At 42.6% G+C, this 17,645-nt stretch overlaps 1 protein-coding gene across 3 annotated transcripts in view; it reads right to left on the reverse strand.

Annotated features, from left to right (window-relative positions):
- Positions 1-7,552: 7,552 nt before the first annotated feature.
- Positions 7,553-17,645, reverse strand: part of LOC142571369 (diacylglycerol kinase delta) — a 481,001-nt gene continuing 470,908 nt past the window's right edge. For all 3 annotated transcript variants that reach the window (XM_075679655.1, XM_075679654.1, XM_075679656.1), the window contains one exon: positions 7,553-16,365. In XM_075679655.1, coding sequence (XP_075535770.1) covers positions 16,294-16,365 — 72 coding nt within the window. In that variant the 3' untranslated portion in view covers positions 7,553-16,293. The remainder of the gene's footprint in view (positions 16,366-17,645) is intronic.

Consider the following 17,645-nt stretch of genomic DNA (forward strand, 5'->3'; position numbering starts at 1 on the left):
GCGCCTAGCTCGTTCTTTTGAGAATTTAATAAAGTGGCCATATTTGACTAGAACAACTCACCAGAGTAATAAGAATCATGATGACAGGTTCGCTGGGCAGCGTCTTTCTGAAACGGATAACAGGCTGACACCAAATACCAAGATTTTTCTTCCGTGTAAAATGCAATGTGTCTTTCATAGCTAAGTACTCATCATAAGCCTATCCATGTCCACTGCAGGACGAAGGCCTCTCCCTGCGATCTCCAATTACCCCTGTTCTGCGCCAACCGATTCCAACTAGCACCCGCAAATTTCCTCATTTCGTCGCACCATCTAGTCTTCTGCCGTCCTCTACTGCGCTTCCCTTCTCTTGGTACCCATTCTGTCACCCTAATGGTCCAACGGTTATCTAGTCTGCGCATTACATGACCTGCCCAGAGCCTTTTTTTTTTCTCTTAACGTCTATTAGAATATCGTCTATACCCGTTTGCTCTCTGATCCAAACCACTCTCTTTCTGTCTCTTAAAGTTATGCCCAGCATTCTTCGTTCCATCGTTCTTTCCGCGGTCTCTAACTTGTTCTCAAGCTTCTTTGTCAGTCTCCAAGTCTCTGCTTCCTATGTCAGCACCGGTAAAATGCACTGATTGTATACTTTCCTTTTCAATGATAACGGTAAGCTCCCAGTCTGGAGCTCACGATGTCTGCCATATGCGATCCAACCCATTTTTATTCTTCTGTGAATTTCCTTCTCATGGTCTGGGTCCCCTGTGATTAGTTGACCTGGGTAAACGCACTCCTCCACAGCACGGGACCAGAAGGGGGGGGGGGGGGTGTCATACACGTCTGAAAACACCCGAAAATTGTCGATATCCTCGCCTTCCAAGACTACACCCGGGCGGGGGGGGGGGGGGAGGGGGGTGACAGAAGAGCTATCGGCTCCGGGTGCCAGACAACCTAGCTACGCCACTGCTTGCCAGGTTATCATTATCTTTGTCTTCTGCATATTAATCTTCAGCCCCACTCTTACACTCTCGCTGTTAAGGTCCTCAATCATTTGTGGTAACTCGTCTGTATTGTTGCTGAATAGAACGATGTCATCGGCAAAGCGAAGGTTGTTGAGGTATTCGCCGTCGATCTTTACTCCTAAGCCTTCCCAGTTTAATAGCTTGAATACTTCTTCTAAGCACGCTGTGAATAGCATTGGAGGGATTGTGTCTCCTTGTCTGACCCCTTTCTTTATAGTATCTTCGTACTTTTCTTGTGTAGAATAAAGGTGGCTGTGGAATCTGTGTAGATATTTTCCACGGTATTTACGTAAGCAGTTTGTACTCATTGATTACGCAATGCCTCTATGACTGCTGGTATCTCTACTGAATCAAATGCCTTTTCGTAATCTATGAAAGCCATATACAGAGGCTTATTGTACTCTGCGAATTTCTCGATAACCTGGTTAATGACATGGATGTGATCCATTGTAGAGTAACCTTTCGTGAAGCCAGCCTGCTCCCTTGGTTGACTAAAGTCCAGTGTTGCCCTTATTCTATTGGAGGTTATTTTGGTAAATATTTTATATAATACTGGGAGTAAGCTAATGGTCCTATAAGTTTTCAATTCTTTAATGTCTTCCTTTTTGTGGATTAGTAAAATATTTGCATTTTTCCAGTTTTCTGAGACCCTTGCAGTCGACACACACTTCGTATAAAGAGCCGCCAGTTTTCCAAGCATTATGTCGCCTCCATCTTTGATTAAACCGACTGTTATTGCATCTTCTCCTGCCGATCTTCCTCATTTCATGTCTTGCAAGGCCCTTCTGACTTCATCGCTAGTTATAGGAGGAGTTTCTGTATCCTCTTCATTACTGTTTCTAATTGAGGTATCCCGACTCCTCTGGGTACTATACAGGTCAGTATAGAATTCTTCCGCTGCTTTTACTATATCTTCGAGATTGCTGATCATATTACCCTGCTTATCTTTCAGTGCATACATCTGGGTTTGTCCTATGCCAAGTTTCCTTCTCACTGATTTCAGGCTGCGTGCATCTTTAACGGCTTCTTCATTCTTTCTCACGTTATAATTTCTAATATCACTTATTTTCGCTTTGTTGATCAGTTTTGACAGTTCCGCGAATTCTATCTTATCTCTTGAGTTGGACACTTTCATTCTTTGTCGTTTCTTTATTAGGTCCTTAGTTACTTGGGACAGCTTGCCTACTGGTTGCCTTGGTGCCTTTCCTCCCACTTCTATTGCTGCCTCTGAAGCCAGCCTCGTTACGGTTTCATTCATTACCTTTATGTCATCATCATCTCTCAGTTCTAATGCTGCATATGTGTTTGCAAGTACTAGCCTAAGTTTGTCTACTTTTACCCTTACTGCCTCTAAGTTAACCTGTTTCTTCTTCACCAATCTTACTGTTTCTCTGTTCAAATTGAGGTGAACCCTGGCGCTCACTAACCTATGATCACTTTGTCCTTCCTATTACTTCTACATCCTGCACTATGCTGGGATTGGCAGAAAGTATGAAATCAATTTCATTTCTTGTTTCACCATTAGGGCGTTTCCAGGTCCATTTTCTGTTGCTACGTTTCCTGAAAAAGTGTTCATTATTCTCAGCTTATTCCTTTCTGCGAATTCTACCAGCATCTCACCTCTAGCGTTTCTAGAATCGAAACCGTAGTTGCCGATTGCCTGTTCACCCGTCTGCTTCTTCCCCACTTTTGCATTGAAGTCCCCCATTACTACTGTATACCGCGTTTGCACTTCTCTCATCGCTAATTCAACATCTTCATAAAACTTATTTACTTCCTCATTGTCGTGACTGGACGTTGGAGCGTAGGTTTGCACTACCTTTAATCTATACCTCTGATTGAGTTCGATTACTGCTACCCTCTCGATCGTTGATGCTATAGAATTCGTCACTGTTACCCGCTATGTCTTTATGGATTAGGAATACTACCCCGTGTTGCGTCTTATCCGGGAGACCATGCCGTTATTCAGCAATGTGTAAGCCTCATCAGTTCTTCTAATCTCACTAAGGCCGATAATGTCCCAAACAATGCCTGATAATTCTTCGAAGAGTCCTGTTAAAGCTAGCCTCACTCGAGAGGGTTCGAGTGTTAAACGTTGCAAGGGTCAGTTTCCATTGGCGGCCTGTCCGGACCCAGGTATTCTTAGCACCCTAAGTCTAGACCGCCGCTTTGGTCAGGTGCTCCGCAGCCCCTGGGAACTGAGGGCCATTGGTTCATTGAGGAGATCATTTCATTAGGGAGGTTGTGGCCGAATACTGCACTACGGAGGCCAATTCCTGTTCTGGTGAGGGAGTGTCTTTGTTCATGCTTAGTGGGCCTTCCTAATTTGGTTGTACCTGGATTAGTACAGCCCCACTCGCTCTCCGCATCTTTCGCCGGTGTCAGGCGCCACTCCAAGCCTGCAGATGTAGTGCACTGGAGGATGTCATACGCAGATACACCACTGTTAAAAAAAAGGGGCGGGGGGATTTGAACTTCAGACTAACGCAACCGAGCATAAGAAATAGCTCAGTAAGATAATCCCGAAAGGCGTCTAGGCTACCTTGTCGCCGTTAAGTACGGCCCAGAGGGCCCTACATGCGTAAGAGATCCGCTAACTTGTCCGCCCTTAGGGGGTTTTTGCTGATCGGCATATGTTGCCCGACATAGTGTCGATTCTCGATTGCCCTAGCCTTTTTCCCGCATCTTACGCTAAGTACTAAGGGAATTTTAACTGTCTAGCGAAGCATGATTTCGCGTGTTGAATTTGCGGGCATTCTTTTTACGCAAAATTTACGGACAGACGTACGTCGCCAATATATGCATTGCAAAGCCCTTCAATGACATAGTTTGTGATATACGAGCCGAACATTTTCTTGGCTCGCGCACTTTTGAAGGAACTCTGGTTCAGGCATGGCAGCAGAAAGAAGCCGACATATCCTTCAACAAGTATGGCTCGAGCCACCGATACTCCAAGTACAGTGCAGCCCCAAGCGTACACTACAGTGTGCTAGAATATTGTACATACACGAAGGGAACGAGCGCGCGCTGCAGCTGAGCGAGCAGCACCCTGGCTACAGTGTACTGTAATCCTGGCCGTGACGTGACTCGCGAGAGGGCGCCACTCCAAATTCTCGTCGCTAATAGGATGTGTGCAATGTCTAAAACTTCATGTTCTATAGACGTTTATGGGACATATATGTTTCCCTGGGTCATGACTGTCACCTGCTTTCCTGTTTTTGCTCATGACACAGCAACCGATTAATTGCGACTATATCTTTGATTGAAGAATTGGAGTTAGAATTGCCCCGCACAAGGCACCAATGATAATAAAATCGCCTCCAACGCTTCTCGAATGGGTGCAACAGTGCTACGATTGACCTGAAACGGTTCGGACAAACTTTGTAGATGCGTAGGGTACCGCTAAAGTTAATCATTCGCACCACAATTTGCGTGAAACGTCTCATATTAAGCGAGCTACGGACGATTACATTTTACCCTCCTCCATAGTCATGCAGTTTCTCCTCACTTCGTTTGCCGAGTGATCGGGGATAAGCTACGCCTTCACTAGCTCTGCGTCATGATGGCACGTAGTGTCGTCGACTTCCGGTTCTCTAGGAGTGAGCGCGCGAAGCCTCAGCCTCTCCAAAATCCCCGCCAGCTGCTTGGCAGTCGACCCCAAGCGAGAGCTATCGACGCAGCGTGCGTTGCTAGCATTCTGTTGCAGCGCCAAATGTGTCTGGTATTACGGTCAGTTACGGTAACCACAGGCGAGCTGGGCGTTTCAACGTATGGTGGAGGCATAAACTCAAGCTGCTGGTGAACGAACTTTAGCGTAGACGTACGTGAGTAACCTGATCGGTCTGCACGGTCCAGCCACCTGTTGGCGCAGAGTTTAACCAGCCAAACAAAGCACCAATATTGCTCTAACCAAGTGTAAAACATATTAAACATTTACAAAAACAACGTGTTGATGATTACACTCCTGCAAAAAATTTACACCAGTAGCAAAGAATACATTTCGTTACTGATACTGTGTGTGGTTGAGCGCTGTGCCACCAGGTGGCTGCACCGTGGAGACCATTCACATTTGCGCTTCTGCTGATCCCGTTAAACGGCACGGTCAAGCGGCCAGGCCCTGTCCCCTTGCGCTTGCGTTTACCTCAATACCGGACTCGCGAAACGCTATTGTGATAGTAATCCTCCAGTGTAAAGTGATGCAGCAAATGCGCAAATCCTGGCGCCAATCGGATAGCGGCAGTACGATGCACTGCAGCCACTCCGCTCGTCTGCTGCCTTGCAGAGGGACACGATGTCGCAGCTTGACATATTGCCAATCGCTACGTTTGCAGCCCACAATGCAACAAAGTCGAATCATCGTGCTCGCGAAACTACTGAGACCCACTCTGACCGTGGAGGTCTCGTCAAAATGGAGCATGTTGTAACACAAGCAGACGACGCTTGCTGTGTGCCGGAAGTGCTTAAGTGTAGTAAGAAATTGTTCTTGTGCATTCTCTTTTTGTTACTTTCTTTCTATAGAAACAAATGAACTTACATTCTAACTATTACAAACACCTGTTCGCAATAAAGTTGGAAAAATTATTGATGACGCACCCTGGGCAGCCAGTCAGATAGCTCACCCTACTAACGTCATTGAGGTAAATGATGTCAAATGGGTAGGGGTGGCTTAAAATTCAGCCAAGCGATAAGGTCCGATCGGCAGCGATGTACATTTTTAAAACCTTATAATAAATTACACGCTTAATTTATGTGGAGCACTTAGATGCGTCAATTAATTATCAGAAGGACCTACTCTAATGACTCTGTACGTTTGTACAAAATCGTCAAAATCGTTTCAGGGTCCCTTTAAGCACTGCCTGCCAATATGATCCCATGCCGTTACACTTGGCGGGGACTTCCTCTCCACTAATCATGCCATCAAATGTGCCCGCCCGCACTTAAGTGGAATTCACACCGTTGTGCGACTGTTTTTGTCAACTCGCTGCCTCTACCTGCCAAAGTGCTTGTTGCCGCCGATACAGTGATTCCTCCTTCATCACCCGTTCTGGCGACTCTTTCCTGTGACGTCCCTGCTGACTCAACTGTTGTTTTTGCTCCATCTGACTGAAACCACTCGCTGTCACAAGTGCTTTCTAGTTCCTTTCGCTGTACTGACAATTCAAGATACTACCAGTGCCACATGAGTTTCCAATCCGTTTTCATGTCCCTCTACTTTACTGCGCGGCAAGTGCCTTGGCAGTGCTGATGAACTTGATCACGTCTCTGCATACCACCTTTTTAACCACCTGATACTTGAAATGGTTGTAAAACGCAATGCCGTAGCTTTTTTCGCCATACTTGCAATATGGTGCAAATGAAATCGCATATTATATATTTTGAACCAATCATCACTGCGGCACTGTCGTTCGTCACGTCCCGTCAACGAAGTATACAATATTGCCGCATCAAGGCGATGACATCGATGCCATTCAAAATACTTTCCCTGGTTACCGTGGTGCGTTGCAGGACCCGTTCAATGTTGATGTTTGAGTAACCCCTCATCTTTAAAAAAATGGAGAGCTTATCACAAGAAGGATCCATACCCGCCATTGTCTGACATATATATTAAATGCATGAGACTTTTTAACATAAGCTCCAAATTTATAAGCTTCATATGTAACCTTTGATCTAAGACTATGATGGAATGGCAGTTAAGAACATAACCATACCGCAAGCTTAGCGTGTTGCTCAAGAACCTTTGCTACGATTTACACTTACCAAGAATTAAACCGTACATATTTGAACTTTTGGAACTGGAAGTCATAACTACCAGTTTTCCACATTAACGCTACTCTTGTGGACAAACAAATATGCACACAAATTAAAGCTGATTATAAGCTGCTACTTTTGCTCAGTCTTCTGCTTGTACACTTTGTTTGTGACCTATTGTATCTGCACATTTGGCGAGTGGATACACAACAGTTCATAATTGTAGTCCTGAGTTATTACTTGCAAGAGGCGTTCTACTTTACTGCTTTCTGTATGCACTTAATTTGTACCTTACAGTATTTCGGGAGTTAGCTGTTGCTTGCATTCAGGGGGCAAAGTGTGGGTGCCTGAAGTAGAACTCTGCAAGCATCAAGCTTGAGGGAACTTGTAAAGGTATAAATGGATTCATTAGTAATTATTCCTGATCAAGCCAAAAGAATTTGATCACGTGCTAGTTGACATGTGATTCTTGTCAGTAGAGTTTGCAGAGTGTGAATAGTCGTTTGTGTTTCTATATATCCTGTCTATTCGTACTGTACAACTTGTTTTCAAGAGCTTGGTTGGACCACTGACTCATCCAATTGGCTTGCTTACCATTACAAATGAGCCTTGATGAAGGACAAACAAATACGTTGTGTTGAGCGCTTTTGAGACAACGCTCCAGGTGAGCTGTGAGAAAAGAATAGCCTTGAACTGTCACTGCAATCTTGTCACGCCTTGCATTTTCAGAAAGAACTGTATATTCATCTGGGTGATTGCATCGAAGCAATCTATACACGCACACACATACACTGTTCAACTCTTGCCTTAAAGCACGTTATTTATTGCCACCGAACAGAACAAAGTGCACACATAAGAAAAGCTAGCCAAATGATCCCATGAAAGAGATTGTATATGAACAAGTGCAGAGACCTTGAAAGTGGGAAAAGTGTGCACATCTGAAGTCATACACAGTGCCAGTAAAACGCTGGTACAGGGGAGAAGGCTGAGTTACCAATGCTTTTGAGCATCCTGTATTTGCCCAGAGAAATAGCAGAGAAGGAGTGTGCTTTACACTCTTCAGGGATACTTTTACATACAAGCATATACAAACAACCATATAGCAAGCATATGCACACACACAAACACAGAGAGAAAGGGAAACACAGGAAGCAGACACGCACATATGCATATGGCCATCAAAAAGTGCATGCACTCACACAGTGACCAGCAGCCAGCTAGAAAACCATTCAAGTACACTTGTAAGGTTCACGTATATATAGTAGCTGCAGTATAGTAGCATAGTAGCAGTATACAACAAGAGTTGCTAGCCAACATGATTCCATGTATCTGCCCATGCGGTTTGTACTTTTGCCAAGGATGTGTGTGTATGTATGTGTGTGAGCGTAAGGAAAACGGGCGTCACTGTTAGCACCCCTAAAGCTTTTACAATGCTGCACTTTCACACTCCCTAAAAGTGTGCCAAAGTAAGCAGTAAAGAAGTGCAATTTTTAGCCTGAATTCTGAGAACATGTAAATTACCTACGAGTAATTACCCTCTGCAAGGACTGCAGATTTAGACACACCTTGATCTTGCATGGAACAGTGTGAAAAAAAGAAGAAAGAGGATTGAATGCACTATAAGTAATGCATAAGTTCCACTATTGCAAGCATATGCATGCCATGAGAATGCATAGGGTTCAGTGCAATAGTTCTTTAGTCAAAAGCTAGCTTTCTGAACCATTTAAAAAGGAAAGAAGAAGAAGGAAGCCACGCAATACCAACTGTTCATGTTCAGTGTTGATTGATCAATCAGTCAATGCTGACCATACAAAATATGGACAATTGGTGATGCATGCCTTCTTCCTTTATTTTTTTTAGTGGCCTAATGCAAGTGAATAGTACTGTCTCTGCAAAACCACTTTTGGCACATTCCCTCACCTGATTTCTGAGTAGTGCTCAATCAGCACCAAACGTGTACTTGTCGAGCACACAATCGGATACAAAAAATGCCTGGACACACAGCCTACATACATCAAACTACACAAACATCTAAGGAACATGCACTATTGCTAAATAAACAATGAGTGGGATTTTACAGTGCAGCTGGTTAAGATCCCTTTCAACTTGTTAGGTCTTTGGAACAGTAAAACGTTGAGAGATCTGACAAACAGGGCATTATCAATGTTGTTCATACTCATAAGTGGGGCCATTTTTAAATGCTGAGGTGTACAATGCTAGACTGAGTGACAGCTATACAACTAAGCTTTTGTTCTTTAATCAATGAAGGCTAAAGTCTCGACTGAACAAAGAACAAAAGTGAGAAAAATGAGATGTGCACCCCGTACAGGAAACAAGAAACATCATGGAATGTTACCAGTGACTGTGCACACTGCACTCGTGAACATGACGCAAAGGAGAAAAAAACAATGGGCACACCCTTCTTACAGGCACGATTGGTCGGTACTGCATGTACTTACATACAACCTGCTCGTCCCATGTGCAGGTGCACATGGAGAACTGTCTTGCTGAACTATTGATAAGCTTGTGGTGTGGGGTGTAGCATGGCCAGAATGGAAACTAGTATATATCACGAACAAAGTATACCAGCTGGCAAGAAGAAGAAATTAAATGGACTCTAAACACTAAGTTCAGTCTGGTGAGGTATTTTTAAGGCTTGATTTGCATTTATCTCACAGAAAACAGTTGGCTATTGGCTCAGAAAATGAATAGTGAAGCTTCCATTTCTGTGTGTTTCATTTACATGTGGTGCTGGTATGTTTGTATGAGGTCACGGATTTCAAAGCGCTATTCACACGTCTGTATCACATTGGTTAAGAAAACTTTCTTACAACGTAAGAGAACTTTATATAGCAATATAGTTAAAGTTTTTGGTTCTCTTAGAATGCAATGTAGTCCTTGTTCATAGATAAACTATTAACTGCTTCTGAGTGAATGCCCAAAGATTGTGATATGTAATTTCTTACCAGTCTAGTTTAACATAACATTCATCATTCGTATCCCTTCAAGAAAAGCAGAAATGACCACTACTAGGTTGAAAATTAGAGTAAAGTTGCCATGTACACACACACACAAAAACAAAGAAGCTGGTCTCTAACATGATGCTTCCCAAACCACATTTTTTTTTATTTCAAACCCCATGGTTAGCCATTGTGTTCTGTACCAGAAGTACCATGCTACGTGACTGCTTGTAATGCACACACACGGGATGCTGTCTGACAGCCTATGTTGACAGCCACAAGAATATTTTCCTTAAGAAAGTGGTATGTGTCAATGATGCTGCAGTAATACAGAGTGCATAATTGACATAAAGCATATGTATTATGAGCTAGACAAGTGTGACAGATTTAGGAAATTGCACGATACGTTGCATTCGCTGGAAGGAAGAGAGGTGGTTACGTATTTCTTGGAACAATGCAAATGCTGCTGCTAATTCACCCCTACAGACATTACAACATCATGGCACCTTGACTGATAGGATGTGTTGTGGGCAAGAGTATCCCTGACCACATTTGCACATAACAAGCTACCCACAATCACAAGTGAACTTTATCTTGTGCAATCGATATTACAGCCTGAGGCGATTACAGTCCTTCTGCATGATGTGTGTTACTAGTTTCTAATGAAATTTTTTACTCTCCTGAAACATGTATCGCAGTGCTATAGCTACATAAGTGTCCTTTCATGTCATCATTTGCCTCATAGAAACTTGGCCCCAGTGCAAGTCAATGCCAAAGATGGGCATACCGTGGCCTTGCCAACTTCACATGACAGCAAGCACAGAGGATATATACTACATATACATACAGTCTGTGGTCAAATTGCTTTTGAGAGTGCTTTTGTCATTGACCAATATGGTTTAGCTGATCGTGCTGCATTCTGTGTATGCTAACAGCATTTTCCTATCGCTCCTTTAAATTGAGAGTCATGGAGCCTCATAATTAGCAAAGTACTATGTACAAGTTGGTTTTAAAATGAAGTACAGATAGCACATGCTCGCTGCTGCTACCACTAGATGGCGACACAGGTCAAGCTGCCCAGATGCATGGTCTCACCCCAAAAGGACTTTAACCATACCAAAGGCACCTCACACTTAATTTCTTCGACCATCCGTCAGCATAATGCTTATATCATGTCAGCAACGTGCAGAAGTACACATTATTCACTCAACAACTAAGTCTGTTACAGGACATTTGACCATGTGGAAATGGGTACATAGTGAAGAATGCAACTGGAGACCCCATGGAGGGGCACAGAGTGTTCATAAGACAAGTATGTTCACGCCGGCGATAAACAGCATGCACTCCTGCACACTCACGCAAGTGCTACTGTTGCTGCTGCATTATGTGCTTGTGTGTGACATGTGTCACGCTTGATGTGACAGTCGGAAGCTACATATTCTGGGAGAGTGTAGAGAAATTGTGAGAGGAAAGTGGAACACTGTATTTCTGGCAATGACTGTAAGGGTCCTTACCAGTGTACAAGGAAAGGTTAGTGACCAAAATTTGCTAAATAACAGAGAAATGTGGATATTCTATCTCAAAGAATGACATTAACAGGAGGTAACATTCAAGCAGGCCAGTGACAAGAGTGTTGTCCAGTGAGCAAACACCTCCAAGACAACTTTTCCATGTGGTCTTATGTGGAATGATTAAACATGCTAAAGTGAAGCTTCATCCAGTCTAAATGAAATATGAACTTGGTTTCTGCATGAATGTAGTGTATTGAACAAAATTTTTGCAACATGTGAGCTAATGCAGAACAGAATCTCTAAAGTAACTGTGCTAAAATGAAATGCCACAAGCTGCGAGAGACACGCTTGATATGCCACACTACACTGTCTGTCAAACGAGACTGTCAAACGAGAACAAGAGCACTTAAAGCCTTCATATTAGAATATTACAATTTTGAAAGTATTTGCATTATAAAACACATGACAGTGCCTTGTTCTGTCTAATTTTGTTTTCAGCAATATTTGTACATTGAAGCAGCAGAGCTGAAATTTAGTGGGATATATAGCATACAATCGTGCCTCTCGCCAGCCCCATAGCATGATAAACCTGGAAAAATAAAGAAAGTGACGGAAAGAAGAGCGCTTTTAGAAGCTGTCAGATGCCATCAGCAACATTTTTTAAAGAAAAGGCTACTCTAACACACACACCTTTATGCGAGCACAGGCCACAAGAGACAACCTTTGTTCTCCTTCATGAATCGTCAATACAAAATTGTGAGGATTTACTGCACCACTTTGTTCTATTTCCTTTCCTTTCATGTCAGTAGCATTCTGATAAGACAAAAGCGGCACCGCCAGATAAAGGCACTGATTTCAAGGCATTTAGCCTAGCATAGCAACTGAAAAGTCACATAAAAGAAAACTGCTTTAGTACTCAAGGTCAGTCACCCATCAGCTGCAGCAAGGAGGCCCTCTACCTTTGGGCATCCAAGAGTTTTCTACCTTTGTACCATGGTTATGACACATACATCTGCTAATGCACAGGGATTGCTCTAAGCATGCAACACATTCCTTCAACCTTTCTGCAGTGCTTCTCACAATGTCTGGTTCACTACAACCTCTTGCATTACCACTAACCCTAGTTCCCCTATTCTGCATGGTCATCCATAGCATACGGGAGCAGAATGGCAAAAAAACTTGCCTCATAGTTACACTACTACCCAGTACTGTCCAACAGTAAAGCCGAAGCGAAACGCAAGGCTTTTTTTTTGTTCATGAGCATTTGTCATCTGTGTGCAGTGCAACCCTGAGTCATATAAAACATGCCTGCTGAAAACTGTGGGTCAGATAGAAGGTGTGTATTTATACACTGGAAAGAAGGCATTACACATTTGGTACAAATGAATTACCCTGCAATAAGCGTGGTACACATGCCCCCTGCAGGAAGGCATCAAGCACATGACGCAGAGAACTGTATCATGGAATTCATTTCCAAAAGATGCACATGTCCAATGGTAAATGAACATGATTGGGTTGTGGAATTTACTCACATTTCTTAGCTGTTCAAAAAAAAAAGTACATTCCAATTCAGCTACAATCATTGTACAAAAGATGATCAAGCTTTAATCGAAGTTGTAGGCTATCTTAATCAATGTATCTACATTTTGTGGATGCTTGTTTGCTGGTTCATTAGCAGTTTAGTTGTAATAAGGTTTGCTATGGGGAGACTTACACCTTGTGTTAAATTACCTTCTGCTGTTTGCAAGTCGGGTGAAAGTGATTCCATGAATGTAGTTTCACAAATTGATGCAATGCAACTGAGAAAGGTGTGAAATAAAAACTGCAGATTAAAGTTACAATAATGGGTAAGTTATGTTATTGCATGACGATTATATATTCTCAGGACTAGGTACTTCTTCAATAACAATACCTAGCACTCTGTTGCAATTTGGAGCACTGAAAATAAAATGTTTAATAATGAAAGATGTAGTTGATGCTTTTGACTTGGCTTGTCCGCTGACACAAAGCTTTGAAGCCAACTACACTTATATATATGGTTAGCATTGTTATTGCAAAATTGCATTAAAACATTATTATTTTGGTAATTTGCAAAAACTCTTCCACACTCACACTTCCACTGTTTCTAAACATTGCCTTTTGCATGAACAAGGCAGTGCTACATGAAAGACTGCAATGTAATATGCTTTTGTCACATGTCATGCCAACAGCAGGCAGCCAAGCTTCTATTGCTCTGGGTACTTCAACAAGATAAGTGGTGCTGGTAATATTCTGCATTTAAGTGCATAACCACAAAGCTTTAGACATTTTAATCATGCCAACTGTTGCGGTGTCAAACTATTTGAGAAGTGCTCAGAGTCCGCCATAGAAAACTCTAGTAAGATCAGAAATGCTGCTACATTTGTTATGTATCACCCTTGCGTTCACGCCTTCTTTTTCTCAGGATGGCTGATGTCGCCTCTTGCATTAAAATTATTCTTTAACAGCAGAGCGTTTGCTTAGCTGACCCAAGTGGCCATAGCTACATTCACCATGAGGCTCGCTCAGACGAAGAGCAGCACCACTGCAGGGAGTGCACTGCAGTGCAAGGTCACCCCCCAAAAAAAGCTAACCCTCAGGCAAGACATGACACCAGTGCAAACACACAAGAGGAACAAACGCTACTTCTCAACACAGGTGGTTACACACTACCACACCCAGTACTCTCGGCAGCCACAAGAATAAGTGGATGCATATGTGCGAGTGAGGTGCAGGGATCTTTGGTATAACATGTAGTAACGGGTTCCACTGATACAAGTGCAGGTTGGCACAAGTGGTATCGCTGGCGATGCTCAAGTACAAGAGTTCCTCTACACGGGAGACAGTGGGGACAAGGTGGCACACGTGCATCATGAGGTGCAACCCTGACAGAGACACGTGCGCTCACTCACAAGAGAACACTGAAAAGGCAATTTGGCTTTGCTTTTGAGATGCATACCACCAATATTGACCAACCAGTAATTATACTGTAGTGGCTAAGTTTGAACAAATAGGATCCTGGGAGCAGCTGTTTTTGTGCAAAACTAAAGAGAGTGGCACATTAGGCATTCTTATGAAGAATGTTTCAAATTGCTTTATGGAGCTTAGTATGCATGTGGAATACGGTCAACAACAGATCAGTTCTCTGCAGCATAAGGATATGCAGCAATAAAATTCACACTCCACACAGATTTCCAGTAGTGTATGCTTCCATTGTTAAAAGAGTATCAGTACCTCACATACAGAGAGCCTTAACATATGCTTTTGCCAGGCCAATGTGGGATCATATGCTGTGCTAGATTTTTCACAATGGTTTCAAAAGTTGATTTGAGATAGATACAGTATTTGGTAGTATGCACCCGCAGTTATTGAAGGCTGTTTTTTTTTAATGCTTCAGCTACAGGAACAAAATTCTAACCAAACCGGTTATGCTTATGGTATGTAGCCTTCAAAATCTGCAGTAGTATTGTTCAGTTCAGCAGTATCAATGGACAATTTGCAGAATCCTGGAACTCTATACACTCCCTGCAAGGCTTCGTATCACCCAAAAGCTTGTCCACAGCCACACTTTTGCATTCATAGCAACAAACAAATGGTTTCTACATTTATCTGACCTCTATAAGTTGATTTCCCTTTTCAACACTTGGAGGTCGTGTCAGTTGCAGCCTGTGTTAAAGGCTGCTAGCTGAAGGCAGGGTAGAAAAACAAGGATAGCATCAACCTAGATTCATCTTGGAGAGCAGCTGCTTGAGAGTTAGAGCTGCAGAACACTATTAATTAAAAAAAAATATATGCACAAAAGAAATTCGGTGACAATTTCATACACCAGAATTTGCCTAGCTGCACTTTTGTAGCACTAGTCTATGCTTGGAATAGACATATTTCCTGTGCAGAAGACATTTTGGGTTTAATGAAAGCTTTGCATGGCAACCAAGTTTCAGAATTTTGGAAACTGCCCATTGCAATAAAAGTACACAGATATTGCAGGTACTAGTCCTCACACCTTCTCTCCTAATACTCTAGTCAAACATTGTGTCAGTGAAACATCTTGGAACATTGCTTGTTAGGTCACCTACACTCCCATTTCCTTTCAGAGGTGCCCTTAGACTATTAGCTTACACATTAACATGAAATAAGTAGCTAGTTGGTGTAAAACAAAAACAACAGCAAAATATGCACAGTCTCGAGCTTAAGCATTGTAATTTGTTCAGGCACTCGCAAGGACGTAACAATAAATACACACATTCAGTCTTACATCTGAGCGTGATCCAATATTAAATGTTATGAAGATGTACAAAGTACCAGGCGCCAAATATGAAAAAAAAAGAAATCCGCTTATTACATCAGGGCTCCCAGGCAAACAATCAACATTCTGTGCACACCACTGTTTTGGAGCTGTTCCACTTGGCTTCCACCAGTGTGCCATACAATAAAAAGCCCATTGTACCCTTCAGATCAAACTAGTCTAGTAACCATTGTGATTTATGTAGTGCTGTACAAAGTTATCGCTCCTGGTATTCACAGTGGAATGAAAGTTATTGGCAGACAGTTTCATTTGTTGCTTGCAAAGAATGGGGTTTTGTGATGGTGTCGAAGGCTGTGTTGGCCAATTACGGCAAAAGAGTCAACACATGGCAGTAGACCTCAGTGTGAAGCAAAGCTGGAGCAGCCCAATTACACTTGTGCAGTGGAAAAACAACAACAAAAAAAAAGGGTGGTGCCACTTTTTCAGCCACCACAGCGCGTTGCCAGAAAACAATTATGTAAAATGGCCCCGGGCGACTAGCACAGTATGTGATGGAATGTCAGTTGGCTGCATTCAACTACATGGCAGGGCCCACACTTATAGAAAGAGCTAGATTGTCGTCAGGCCTCGGCGGCACTGCATTCGCATCCTGCCCTTAGTGGTCCCAGTGTTTTGGCTGCCCGGCCTGTCTGATATGGCTTCCTTGCTGCCAACACGTATGACTTTCATCTGCTGGCTGCAGAAACTCTTTCCATACAATGCCTTCCTTCATGACAGTCAGGCTCAGATGATGTTGTGGGTCATTGCTAAAGCTTCTTTAGGTCTGCCACTGCCTGAAGAATTCGCTTGATGTGACCAACCTTGGTGATTCCCAGCTCCTGCACGATAATTACTCATGAGATGCTTCTCCAATAAAAAGGAAGGGAGCCTGCTGACAGACCTAAACCTTATTCAGCAGTAGTAGGAAATGATGAGAATACTAAAAACTCCGTTCTAAATCACAGTGGGTGCATGCAGAAGCTACAGATCAGATAAATGATAAATGATAAATCATGATAATCATGATAAATGTAGGTAAACACAGGGTATGCATGCATTTTCACGACAGATGTCTATGTTCAAGCAGACAAAATTGATGTAGTGTTTTACACCACTTTTAATACACTCCTCATTTGTGAATACAACTCTTGCAGAACACATGTAAACAATGTAAGAACTTTGCATAAGCTGCAAGGAAAAAAATTACGCAGACCTGTCGTGCATGTTAAAATCTATATGAATTGAAGATACAGTCAAGCTGTGCGTATTAAATTATATCTATACAACTAACGGTGATGTGTACAATTGTATTTACTTTCATCCTATGCAGCGTGCAACCTCATGCAATTTTTATGTTTATCCATCACAATGGTCATAACGTTATTCTCCTGCAATTTTTATGTGTATGTGCTATACCATTCACAAGGTATGCTGAAATGAAAACAGCAAATCAGGCAGAAACACACTGAGACATCCACACAGCGATGTTATGAAGATTAAGGAGACATCTGATGCTTGTAAAAAATACTGTGGCGACAACGAGTGTGTGTGCAGAGAAGTGTAATGCCTATCTAGCTGCATTCAAGGAATCTGTACCTCTTTTTCTACATGGGCTCTTTTGTCCCATTCTGGAGGATTGGCCAGAAATAGGTACACAGCCGGTGGCACATACCAAATAAGTAAATCAAACAACCCATTGAATATAATGCACTATTCCATCATGAGATCAGTATGCCTTAGGGAAACCTATGAGGCGCCATCATATGTTGAGGATTTATGCACGCATTAATTTTTTCTATTATGCAGAACAGAGGTGCGTTACTGGCACTACTTTGTAAGCATACGAGGTTTATATAAGCCAATTTGCTGGTACTTGCATTCAGCGCACACATAATCTTCACACACACACACATGCACGCACGCACGTATGCACGCACACATATGGGCGCACACATATCTTCAAATATATCTGCTGAAGTTCCAACCAACCCAACAACAGACAGACAGTTACAAACTTCCTGCTTCAAAATTTTTTAAGTATATTTTGCAAATGTTTAATGCCCTCAATCAAAATTCTTCTCCCAACAGTCAGTAGAATTTAGCTTTTTTTTCTTAAATG

This window comes from Dermacentor variabilis, chromosome 2 (genome assembly GCF_050947875.1).
Source record: "Dermacentor variabilis isolate Ectoservices chromosome 2, ASM5094787v1, whole genome shotgun sequence".
Taxonomy (NCBI): domain Eukaryota; kingdom Metazoa; phylum Arthropoda; class Arachnida; order Ixodida; family Ixodidae; genus Dermacentor; species Dermacentor variabilis.